The sequence below is a fragment of the Daucus carota genome, chromosome 6 (assembly GCF_001625215.2).
Source record: "Daucus carota subsp. sativus chromosome 6, DH1 v3.0, whole genome shotgun sequence".
Taxonomy (NCBI): Eukaryota; Viridiplantae; Streptophyta; class Magnoliopsida; order Apiales; family Apiaceae; genus Daucus; species Daucus carota.
Genome location: NC_030386.2, coordinates 5,468,218 through 5,481,378, shown reverse-complemented (window position 1 = coordinate 5,481,378; position 13,161 = coordinate 5,468,218). Strand labels below are relative to the sequence as shown.

The 13,161-nt window shown below is 33.3% G+C and overlaps 3 protein-coding genes across 3 annotated transcripts; 2 read left to right on the top strand and 1 right to left on the bottom strand.

Annotated features, from left to right (window-relative positions):
* Positions 1-402: 402 nt before the first annotated feature.
* Positions 403-2,015, top strand: LOC108224526 (cysteine protease XCP2-like). Its single transcript, XM_017399176.2, has 4 exons — positions 403-938; positions 1,030-1,265; positions 1,343-1,483; positions 1,612-2,015. Exons 1-4 carry the CDS (start codon positions 467-469, stop codon positions 1,825-1,827), a joined length of 1,065 nt encoding a protein of 354 aa, XP_017254665.1. The 5' UTR covers positions 403-466; the 3' UTR covers positions 1,828-2,015.
* A 29-nt stretch (positions 2,016-2,044) lies between these two features.
* Positions 2,045-5,805, bottom strand: LOC108224529 (increased DNA methylation 3-like). Its single transcript, XM_017399177.2, has 3 exons — positions 5,668-5,805; positions 4,253-4,442; positions 2,045-2,527 (listed from the first exon to the last, which is right to left on the bottom strand). Exons 1-3 carry the CDS (start codon positions 5,668-5,670, stop codon positions 2,274-2,276), a joined length of 447 nt encoding a protein of 148 aa, XP_017254666.1. The 5' UTR covers positions 5,671-5,805; the 3' UTR covers positions 2,045-2,273.
* A 2,933-nt stretch (positions 5,806-8,738) lies between these two features.
* On the top strand, positions 8,739-12,249 carry LOC108192915 (26S proteasome regulatory subunit 10B homolog A). The gene is made up of 10 exons (XM_017359451.2): positions 8,739-8,906; positions 9,389-9,508; positions 9,640-9,776; positions 9,885-10,046; positions 10,147-10,233; positions 10,343-10,429; positions 10,550-10,687; positions 10,807-10,998; positions 11,083-11,181; positions 11,825-12,249. Exons 1-10 carry the CDS (start codon positions 8,804-8,806, stop codon positions 11,897-11,899), a joined length of 1,200 nt encoding a protein of 399 aa, XP_017214940.1. The 5' UTR covers positions 8,739-8,803; the 3' UTR covers positions 11,900-12,249.
* Positions 12,250-13,161: the final 912 nt, after the last annotated feature.

Here is a 13,161-nt window from a genome sequence, read left to right as displayed (position 1 = left end):
ATATTACAATCAGAACAGGACATGCTTGTTCCTAAAGTTTAACCAGAAGAAATCCAACCTTAACGCCTCCTATTGTTCAGTTGTGTACATTTCAACAACTTTACTACTCCATCCGTCCCAATTTTTTTGTCTTATTTGACTTTTTGTGGTCAAATTGACTAAATTTTAACTAAAATTTACATATATCAATATTTTAAAAAAATTATAAAAAATATATTACTAAAATCTACATTTATTCTACTTTAAGATATATTTTTCAATTTATAGAGATCATGTAAGAATAATTATTTATTACCGGTCAAAATTTGGTCAATTTGACCGCAAAAAGTCAAACAAGACAAAAGAATTAGGACAGGCGAGAGTATTTACCAAGTGCAAAACCATATATAAACCCATGCCCTCATCCATCTTTATATCATCTTCTTCTTTCTATACTTCTTAACATTCAGTCAATTGAAGGGGGGTGATGACACTTTTTTCATCAACATTGTCATTACTTGTTCTGTGTTTTTCTTGCGCGGATTTTGCCTACTACGCATTAGCTCGAGACTTCTCAATTTTGGGTTACTCACCAGATGATTTGAAGTGCACTCTAAAACTGAATACCTTATTTGAATCATGGGGTGCAGAGCATGGCAAGTTTTATGAGAGTATTGACGACAAGTTGCATAGGTTTGAGATTTTCAAGGAAAACCTTATGCACATTGACGAAACAAACAAGAAAACTAGGAACTACTGGCTTGGATTGAATGAGTTTGCTGATTTAAGCCAGGAAGAGTTCAGAAACAGGTATTTGGGGCTCAATGTGGACTACCTCGAGAAGCAAGAGGAATCAAGTCCTGAAGATTTCGTATACAAGGATGTTGTGAGTTTGCCGAAATCTATTGACTGGAGGGAGAATGGAGCTGTCACTAATGTCAAGAACCAAGGTTCTTGTGGTAAGTATATATGTCACAAACTCTTTGTATAATCATGACTTGAAAGATGGCTAGTCCAAGAAACACTTACAAGTTGAAACATTGTATGCAGGAAGTTGCTGGGCCTTCTCAGCAGTAGCTGCTGTTGAGGGAATAAACCAAATCGTGACCGGAAATTTAACGTCGTTATCTGAGCAAGAGCTAGTTGATTGTGATACCTCCTTGAACAAAGGTTGCCATGGAGGTCTCATGGAACATGCATTCACCTACATCATGACTCATGGCGGGCTTCGTAAAGAGGAAGACTATCCTTATGTCATGAAAGAAGGAACTTGTAAGGAGAAGAAGGTATTTTAGCTAGATGTATGCTTTATTTGTAAGAAGATAATATGAACTATAGTCTTTCCTAATAGATCATATTTCAGGAACAAACTGAGCTAGTAAGTATTAACGGGTACCATAAGTTACCAAAGAATAACGAAGAAAGCATGTTGAAGGCACTTGCTCACCAGCCCATAAGTGTGGGTATCTCGGCTTCTGGACGTGATTTCCAGTTTTACAGAGGAGTAAGCCTCCTCCTAACTCATACATTTGGAAGACACTACATAATTTATAGAAGCATATACACATATACCCGGACACGTACATAGTCAAGTAGTCAGACCTTGTAACAATGGTTCTTTGTTTCTTGTAGGGTGTTTTTGACGGGTTTTGTGGATTTCGGGTGGACCATGGAGTGACTGCAGTTGGGTATGGAACAACAAAGGATTTGGACTACATCATTGTTAAGAACTCATGGGGACCCAAGTGGGGAGAAAAAGGCTACATTCGAATGAGGAGAAATATTGGCATGAGCGAAGGCATTTGTGGAATATACAGCTTAGGATCTTTTCCTGCAAAAAATAAGTAACCACACCCTCAAGTGCTAATACTTACCTTCTCTTACCACTGCTGCTTCTCCTGCTATCTGCCCTGCTTGTTCTTCACAATATGGCAATTCGGCTATTTTCTCTACTTTTGCTTTCACTTTTGTACCATAAAGTGTGTAATCAGAGTTGAAATTTGATCTTGAATTACAACTGCCAAGTAATTGCGAGACATTGTCTAATTTGCTCCAACACAAATGCTTTAAGATAAAACTGTCAGCGATTAAAACCATGATAATATCTTCAATTGAGATCCAGAACTGACAAAAGTACACCTGACAATTACTCATGGACGACAGTATGATGAGGATGCATCATATCAGCATCTTTATCAAAATCCCTACTGAAATATGTGAGAAAAATCCTAAATGAGATACTCGGTCTAATTGCAATATGCTTAACAAGTTTGCTTTCTACGTTGAGATGAAAATCAATGGTTGTTTGGAAAATATGGTATTCTGAATTTCATCACAGTAGCATCCAGGATACCATGTTTAAAATCGAAAGCAGTCAACCTGGGATCAACAGGTCCCGGCAAATCAAAGGAAATGGAGAAAGGTCCTGGCGGGGAAAACTCTTGCACTTTCACCTCATACAAGACCCCGTCACTTCGAAGACTAGAATCTGTGACAACGCCTTCTATTTTCACCCTTCCGTCGTCCCGGACACTACATTTCATGTTACCTAGTGTATTGAAGGGGAAAAAAAATTCACAAGTCTGCTAATGAAGCATATATGTATCACTACATGAAAATATAACTGATTTATGACCACTGCAGTATCATAGAGCATATGACCAATATGACAAAATTGGGGAGCACATATAATACATGCAAATACACACACACAATATGCCATAGACAATAAGTAAATGCTTTCGCATACTATTGGGTCTAGGGGTTGGCACAAACCTATCCTTTCCAGCTGTCCTGTATTCTCTCCACCTATGTTATCCGGACTCGTCTGAAAGTGTCCAAACTGGATACGTGTCCGAGTGTCGGACTCGGCAATATTTTGAAAATTTTACATGTTTTTGGCCTAAAATAAGTGTCAGAGTGTCCACACCCATGTCCGGGGTCGAGTGTCCGACACGGGTATTCGAGGCAAAAAGAAGAGTCCGGGTAACGTAGCTCTCCACAGAAAGCTGGCAATTGAGTGGTGGCAACAACCCAACCCCCCTCCCTCCCAAAAAAAAAAAACATTCCTACCCTGTATAGAAATACTATTCACAGATCTTAACTCTAAAGCGGGTTCTTGAACACCTTTAACCAGCGGAGCTATTCCATGGCCCTGGCCCTGTAATCCTGGAAATTGAGATTGATAACATTGCGAGTACCACAGCCGCAGATGTAGTCATGGTTTATTCATTAGTTGTTCAGGACTAAGTAGATTATGGTTTCAAAAACCATCAGTATTAAGTTTTCCTTTAATGGAACTGTCGCATATTCGAGATGGGGATTTGTTTATCAGCTACTTCTGGCAGTAAAGTATCAGAAATATGGAATGAGGATCATGCTGATGATTGAGGCTTAGACTTGGCAACAGTTTCAGGGCCATTTGGATCAAAGACGTGAATGGGAAATGGAAATGAGAATGTAATGACATTAAATCCCCACCAAACATCTAAACATGGCAATGACATTCCAATTTATGAAAACCAAGTTGATTCCATTAACCAATCCCCCTCAATAGGCATTATGCTCTTTAAAAAAAATTATTGTTTAGGCAGGAGTTACCCATTAAATCATGATCAAAACAAGTTCAAAGCTGTTGAGCTAAAATAAACACATAAATGTGATGGTTTATAGCTGCAGAAATTGTAAAAAACAAATTAGGAAATAATACATCTATTTGTTACCTATGTTCTGAAGTGAGTAAGTTTCAGAAATTATATTATTTCGGCAAAAGCTGGTATTGATTGGCTTGTACTATACTAAATAGGGCAAAGCCCCAACTGGTATCTATGTTTTAAGATCATTAGCATGTAACAGAACCAAAGTTGTCTCTTTCAAGGTCAATGGTGAGGTAATAGCCACAAAAAAGAAAGTGGTTTCTCTTCCTACCTCATGGTGAGGAGGTGAGGAAATCTGATAAACTCAGCAATCCATCAAATGTGAACTAGAATGATTTTACATATATATTTCTTCTTACACATACGCTTGACACATGACCTTGTGATATCCCCCTTAAGAAGGGGTATCAAGTTCAGTCTCAGCTTTATGTTGTTATTTATTAAAAGTTCTCTCCAACTTCAATCATATCAACGCGGAATATATATCACTTAATATTTACAACATAGATAAGCTTAATTTGAAATGAACAATACATGAACATAGTGTTTGTACTACGTATACATAGATATTCAGGTTAAATGAGGCAAAAAAAACTGAGATAAGGTTAACTACTCACTTTGGTTGCCACAGACACCAGCCAAAGCAACTTGGAAACTGTAGGCTTTTTCACTTGCGCTGATATCAACCTTACCAAGAGAAGCTCCAACTGTTCCTTTACTGGCTGTTCCTGTTTTAGTTACAACTGGCTTCAACAGTGGATTTCCTGTGCCCAGATTCGTACTCATGTTTGAATTTGACTTTGGCACCTGTGTAAGACATATTGAGCTCTATAATTACAGGAATATATTTGAGGAGATAGATACCAGGTTCTTTAAGAGTTCATAACTGATTCATCTTGTGTGAATGACAAGATATGAAAACATTTACAAGTAGCAAATTTAAACATAGTGACAAAACCACAAGCTTAATTGGGTGAACCATGTCGGGATTTCTTTACAGAAGACAAAGCAATGATCAGTACAACAATAGAAAGCAAATCAAGAAAATCAGCTGTCCCAGTGAAGACTTAAAACAACCTCATCAACAAGAAAACCAAAACCAAGTTTCCAAGATTTTATTTTTTTTTCCTGTTCCCTTGAATAGAAAGCCATCTTATGCTGTTAAACATACACTAGAAATCAAGTCAGTTAGACCTATAACAGATCATTTCTCAATTTAGAACAGGCTAGCTACGACACAAAATGGAAGAGATAAAAACATACCAAATGTAACTACGTTCACTTATAATAACATAAAGTTACTTTATATAAATTACTGCAACAACTGAACTAGTTTGCTCGACAATATAAGGAAAACAATACAACAGAACTGTCCTCAATCAGCAAATAAAGAAAATATTTCAGTGAAGCAACCATCTAACCAGATAATAAGATAAACAATAAATTTGGCGTCTTACCAAAAAACCAACATAAAATGCAGCCGTGCAATAAAATAAGTGGTAAGAGTCTGCTGCCTAACAAAACACTTAAGAAATCCAAATGAAAAAACTCCAGAATCATCATGTGTTAAGTTAGCAGTTCTCTTATCCATAACAACCCCCCCCCCCCCCCCCAACTCAAAAGCCCATATCATCTCGTATGGAATAGTATATCAGTTGGGGCCAAAATAAATTGTGTTAAGTGTCGAAATGAGGAATATTACGGGATTAGAACTCGAAAGCTCTCCCAACAAGATACAGAGAGATGTTGGACCTAGTATCTGATAATTTTGATTCCACTGTAGCATCTGATTCATAATAAGCTGATACATTATAGCGTCACAAATTCTAGTCGTAACACATCAAATTCTCTAATCTGTAAATTTCGATAAACACGAGAATTTACTTAAGAAAGAAAGCAATTAAATTGTGCATCTAAACATATACACAGAAATCTAATATGTATAAATTTAGTGATGACTTAATAACAATATAATAAATGCAAGTATTTGAAATTGAAAGTTGAGACATAGGCTTAAAAGAGCAGAATTTACCATTCACGCCGTCGGCGACACTGGTGAGTGGTGAGGGGGTGTTTCAGGTTGCAATACAATCAAATACACGCGGTGCTTTGTGACAAAAATAAAAATAAAAATACACGCGGTGCTTCTTTTATGTTTTTGACTTTTTTCACGTTAAAGTTGTATCAAAGTAAATATAAAATAACTTTAAGAACATACTATCGCCAAAAGAGTTCTTTACACATTTATTTTAGACGTCTATTCAAATTCTTTACATTTCAAAATAAATTTTTATAATATAAAAAATTAAGGAATTTTTTCGTAAATATATAATTTCAAAATACGTTTTTATAAAAATATTAAGGGGCCGTTTGGATGAGATTAAAATAAGTGTTTCTTGCTTAAAATAAAAAAGTAGAGTAGAAGTTAGAAACAAGTTAATACTTATAAGTGATTAAAGTGTTTGGAAAATAAGTAGAAATCCTGAAACAAAAGCCAGCATTCCTAACTTTTTATAAGTGCTTCTTGACTTTTTACACAAACGGTACGAATTAAGTGCTTCTAACAATTTCGCAAAATCAACAAACTTTTAAAAATATTTGCAAAAATATTGTATGCAACCGTTGCAATCACATGCAAATATACTTGCAATCAGATACATCATACTTGCAACACCTGCGGGAAGGGACGAATTTAGAAGGGGATGTGGGGGTACTTACCCCACTGACTCCCATAATATAGATATATTTATATTACTATTCTCATCAAATTGTTTATTTGCCTCCATGGTTGAGGTGTTTTATCTTAACCAAGGAGGTGTCCTTCTTTTATACCAAATTTTTTGCCCCCTTCCTTTCTTTCTCACCCTATTACTCCCTCCATCCCCTTTTATATGTCCATTTTGACTTTTGACCAGTCAAATTGACTATATTTTAACTGAAATTTGCATGTATTATATAATAGAAAAAAATAATAATAACTATATCATTAGAAAGTATATTTAGTCTATTTTAATATGCAACTTTCGGATTTTAAAAATAATGAATAGATAATTTGTAATGTTTAGTCAAAAATTGGTCAATTTGAATTCTCGAAAACTAAAATAAACATGTAAAAGGGGATGGGGGGAGTATATTTTGCCCCCACTGCTTCAAAAGTCTATTCATTAAAAATAATGAATAAATAATTTGTAATGTTTAGTCAAAAATTGGTCAATTTGACTTCTCGAAAACTAAAATAAACATGTAAAAGGGGACGAAAGGAGTATATCTTGCCCCCACTACTTCAAAAGTCTAGCTCCGTCCCTACCTACGGGGTCAATTAAGTGAAGTTAAATCTAGTTGCAGATTGTATTTTTACAAATATATTTTTAAAAACTGGTATGTTTGCAAATATTTTTAAAAGATAGTAAAATCGCAAAAAAAAAAAAAAAAAAAACTTAGTCAACGTGGTAATTTTGTTAAATTCTTAAAAATTAATTACCCACAACTTTTCTCCAATATATTTACTTCTCATTCTTATTTTACTTATTTTCTTAAACTTTGTGTCCAAATCAAATATAAATATTTGGATGGGACGGAGGGAGTATGATAAATTATCTATAGCTTTTTTTAGAAATAGTAAAATTAAGGTATAATTCTTCATTTAAAAATTGGCATTCCATAAACCCATGCAGCAACATATAGTTAGACTTAAAAAAAAACATTTCTAGAAAAGAACATCACATAACACTCATTTTTCATAGAAAAATAATTTTAATTTATTATAATTACACAATTAAGTATCAATTAAACTTAATATATGAAATCTAACATCCAAACTCATCCAAATTATTAATATGAGATATTATAGAATTCAGAACAAAGTCCATAATAGAATGAACATAGTAATGAACAATATTAATATTAATGAGTTTTTTTAGTGAAATTGATTCAATTTGATTAATTGTCTGATTTCATATGTATATGTTCATCAATATGTCGATTCATGTATCATACTTATTTATTGTTTCTTGTATTATTCACAGTATTAAGTTACTGCTATTAAATTTTCATAATAATATGACTTACAGATCCATAAAACTTATAATTTCTATTCCAAATATGATATGATATGTTATCGTTATATTAAATATTTTATTATATTAATGGTTGAAGCTTAAAAATGCAAAGATTTTTTTTACGTTTTTCATTGTTAGAGTTGAAAAAAATGACAAAGAATCAATATGTTTTACAGTACATGTTCAATGCAGAGTACTTATAAAATCAATTCGCACACTAATTTTTTAGGTTCTATTTCTGTTAAAAATTCATGTGTAGTCAGAAAAAATGTTGATAAAAAAAATGCTGTTCTAGAAATCAGATAATTGTTTGATAATTTTTTTAATGATATTTTCATATTTTTAATTATAACATTCGTAAATGTGTTGACTTTTTCTCTAATCGATCCTCCAGACCAAAACTGACCGAATTTGCGCGGTTCACTTCATTATTTCGATCTGATTCGGTTTTGTACAACCTTAACTACAGGTTTCACTAATTTAACCTCAAAGAATATAAAACTAGTCGAGCTATTTTTTCTTAAATTTAATATAATTAACTTTTAAAATTTAACTAGTCATATTTCAGTTTCCTTCCAAACTAATATAGACTCAATATCTACTTAATCACAATTATGACTATTACAAAAGAATGAATAGATACTTTATCACTTGTATATTTTTTTTAAATTTCAAATATTTAATATATATATTTATAAAGTATGTCCTAGTTGGGGTTATTATAAATTTTTGTGGTATTTTCCTATTATATTAGTTGATATTAATCTGAAACATTTTTATGTCGATATCATTATGTTTTATTTGGTACAATATACTTTTTTGATTATTCTTTACTATTTGACTGTTACGTAGCAAAAGATCCATATATTTTATAAACATAAATATTGATACTATAAGATTTGATCATCCTTTGTTAAGAAAAAATATAAACGAAGCGTGCTTAACCCGAACAAATATAACTGAAAATAATTGGGGTTAAAAACCCGACCCGACCCGACCCACGAAGGCATCGAATTTAAATAGGCTACTATCTTGTTGAGCAAGTTGGGAATTTGAGTTTATACATACTCAACTTAACAATCTGCTCTCATCTCAAAAAACGAATCAAAAATGTCAGGCGAGACTGAAGAAGCCGTGCGCCGCCGCGTCGCAACCGCCGATTATCGGAAAAAGTTACTCCAACACAAGGAGCTCGAGTCCCGTGTTCGCGGAGGTCCCTTTCTCAGATCCAAACCCTAGTTCCTTTAAACATATTTATATCTCTTGTATATTCTAGATTAGATGAGCTTTTTCTTTTACCTAGATTCATACTGTTTGCTGTTTCTTTGTAATGGATTCTGTCTTATACTATGTTTAATTGGATTGTGTGTATCAATATATGAATTTTAATTTTAAGTTTGGAAACATATATTTTACCTAAAACCTCGATTAATTACTAATTGACCTTGATTAACTGTTACATTTTGTCTGTTGGTATCGGTGCTTTTTGCCTAGGTTAGTTAATAATCTCTATTACTTGATGAATTTTTCTAGTCTGTGTCCGGCTATTAATTTGTGGAGGTGTGCTGTAGCTTGTTTGAGTTGGGGTTCAATGTTTATAGTCACAATTATACGAGACTAATGAATTATATGATTTATATGAGGTTGCTGTAATTTTGCTTTTTGATTAGTTTGTTTTGTTTGGCTTTGATGTAGTGAGGGATAGTTTGCGTACTGTGAAAAAGGAGTATGCTAAGACTGAAGATGATCTCAAGTCACTTCAGAGTGTTGGACAAATTATCGGTGAAGTCTTGAGGCCTTTGGATAATGAGCGATGTAAGTAATGTCTTTCATGTAAAGTTAGTCTTTAATCAATTTGTTCATTATAATGAATCTTTTTTTTTTTTTGTATAAATGTTCTTTATGATGATCAATCCTCTGTTTATGCATGCATATTACAATTCCAGTGATAGTCAAAGCTAGCAGCGGTCCAAGGTATGTGGTTGGCTGTCGTAGTAAGGTGGACAAGGAAAAACTTACTGCTGGAACACGAGTGGTTCTTGATATGACTACTCTTACAATTATGCGAGCTTTACCCCGTGAAGTTAGTAATTCATTATCATCTAGTTTTTGATTGCTTCTGATGTCTTCATTTTAATGTTTGCTTACAAACAAAAGGAGTTCCTTGTTAATAGTTTTCTTTTTTCATCAGGTCGATCCAGTTGTGTATAACATGCTTCATGAAGATCCTGGAAATGTTAGCTATTCAGCTGTTGGAGGTCTCTCAGATCAGATCCGAGAACTGAGGGAATCAATAGAATTGCCTCTCATGAACCCGGAGCTATTCTTAAGGGTTGGCATTAAACCTCCCAAGGTAAGCTATGCTGTAACAAAATAGTAATATAAAAAAGTTTTGCTTCAGCTTTATCTGAACTGAAATTGGTGGCTTACCTCAAGTTTGCGTCATATGTCAGGGTGTTCTTCTATATGGACCTCCTGGAACAGGCAAGACATTATTAGCTAGAGCTATTGCTAGCAATATAGATGCTAACTTTTTAAAGGTATGACCATTAGATTTTGTTGCTATCTTATATTCCTTTTTCGTTTTTCTATATGTTTCAGAGCTCATTTTGTAGGAAAATAACATTACCTATGTGGTAACTGATACAGGTTGTTTCTAGTGCGATAATTGATAAATACATTGGTGAGAGTGCAAGATTGATCAGGGAAATGTTTGGTTATGCTCGTGATCACCAAGTAAGGCTAGAGGAAAAGATTAATGGATATCCTCACTAATTAGAATTAAAGACGTTGTTTACAGAAGTATGTTTGTTATTCAAAATTTCTGAATTTTTTTTTGTGTGTGTGTGTGTGAAGCCCTGCATCATTTTTATGGATGAGATTGATGCCATTGGGGGGCGTCGTTTCAGCGAGGGAACCAGTGCTGATCGTGAAATTCAAAGAACACTTATGGAGTTGCTTAACCAGCTAGATGGGTTTGACCAGCTTGGGAAGGTTCTGATCCAATTAAATAAATTTGCTTTTTATCTTGTTATTTTCGTAAAATACTTGGTTTTTTCACCTTTACAGTCTATTTAAAATATGTAAGTATGTTTTATTTTTTAATGCCATAGGTTAAAATGATCATGGCTACCAATAGACCAGATGTTCTAGACCCTGCACTTCTACGTCCAGGCAGATTAGACAGGAAAATAGAGATTCCGTTACCAAATGAACAGTCAAGAATGGAAATCTTAAAGATTCATGCTGCTGGAATTGCCAAGCACGGGGAAATCGATTATGAGGCTGTTGTTAAGCTGGCTGAGGTGAGTTGCCTTTTTAATATTAGTGGCCTTTTGATATAATTTTTGGAATAGCTTGAATTATTATTTACAACCCACATTTTTTAGGGTTTCAATGGAGCTGATCTCCGTAATGTTTGCACCGAAGCTGGAATGTCAGCTATTCGTGCGGAACGAGATTATGTCATCCATGAAGATTTCATGAAGGTAATTGGCATTTAAGTTGAACATAATGATTACTAATTGGACACCAGTTTTAATATAATCACTTCAAACTTTTCAAAGTTGTCAAGTTATTTGTATCAATGTCATGTCACAGACAATCAACAAATAAATATAAACCTGATAAGCTTTTGCTACTTGGCTTGATTGTTGATTCTTATATACTTTATACAATAAGATTTGGAAATGAGATTCAACAATTTTACACCACAAAACACCTGATGTTTCCCTTATGTTGAGTTTGGTTGGAGAGAATGGAATGAAATGAGTAAAAAATAGAGGTAGGAGGGAAGATTTAAAAAAATAAAAAAATTAGGGAGTGCAAAATTGTTTTGATGAGTTTGAAAAGAAATTGGGTATATGAGAGAATGGAACATTCCTTCCAAGTTGGGGGTGTGCCCCCTAGTTTAGGGTGCATGGAGTGGAATGAAATTTTCAACAATTGTTGATTATATAGTTCAAATTTCATTTCATTCCTTCCAAATTCATTCACTCCAACTGAACACAACATTAGTTTTTAAGTTCTATCCCCAGCAAATAGTGCCTCCATGTTCATAGTATCAAATGTGCGTGCATTGCTTCTTTTATGAATTGATTGCCTAAGCGGAAATGTGTTGACGTATCTCAGGCTGTCCGCAAACTGAATGAAGCAAAGAAACTTGAGTCAACTGCTCATTACAGTACTGATTTTGGGAAGGAGTAGAAATGAACACTGGTGATTTCAGTTGATGTAGCAGATTGCCAGGGGAAGATTGGCTCTTTGTTGCGCTTGCTTTTGTACACCTTTGTGGTTGGGAAATCACTTGTCTCACATCAACTTCTTATCATATTACGTAAGCTTTTTATTCTTTCGGTAAAGGTTGAAAGCAAGTGCTTTTGTTTTTAAGGATGAAGAAATCAATATGGAGAATTGGAGTGTTTCAAGTGTTGAGATCTATTGCTTTTATTTGAAGACAAAGTGCCATTTGTTTTGCTTTAAAATTTCCTCCCTAGATGCTCTGAAACATTGCTTTGCAGTTGGTGCAAGTATTACCAAGTGTTGTCTTGTCTTAAGTGGTCTACGAGCCAAGTTTCTGCTTTATAAACTATAATGATATTTTAAAGTGACCAATGAAAATTTGGCAAGTCGAATTTATATTTAAATCTATCTTCAAATTTGATAATTTTGAATTTAGAAAAAGAAAATCTTACTTGGGAATAAAAATTTTGGACACTGTCAAATGAGTATTTGAGTTGTCAATGTATTTGAAACTACGAGGTAATTTTCTGGATTTTGGTTTTTTAAGTTTGCGTTTTAAGTCCGTGTTTTAAATCATTTCCAACTTTCAAATTTAAGCATCCGAAAGTGAATCATAAATTGTATATAAATATGTAGTATATCGTATATATTTACTTTTAAATTTGGATGAGATGATGTCAAATTTAAATATTCATTCAATATCTTTTTAATTGTCCAGTTAATTTTTAATAGTTACATTGATTAAAGTTTAACTGTACTTTATACATATATTTTTTATAAATGAAAATATAAAATTGTACTCCCTCTGTTCCATTTTAACTGATGTTTGACTTTTTGACACGTATATTGAGATGTAAAAAAATAGTATATACACTCGATAAAAAAATTTAATTCTTATATCAAATAAAAGTTTAGATTCTAAACTTTTATTTGATATAAATTTTATAAACAATAATTATGTTTAAATGTGATTTTTTTAAAATACGTGTAAAAAAGTCAAAAGCAGTTAAAATGGGACGGAGGGAGTATCATTATAAAGTAATACAATCTATTTTAAAATGTAACTTTCAGTTTTTTAGAATAATAAAAATTATCCTTAATAGTTGGTCAAAAAGGATCAATTTGATTATTGAAAGTCGAAAATGGACAAGGAACGAATAATTTTTATTTAAAAACTAAATTTGTTTTATTTTTGAAAATTAATATGTTGAACTGATTAAATAAAA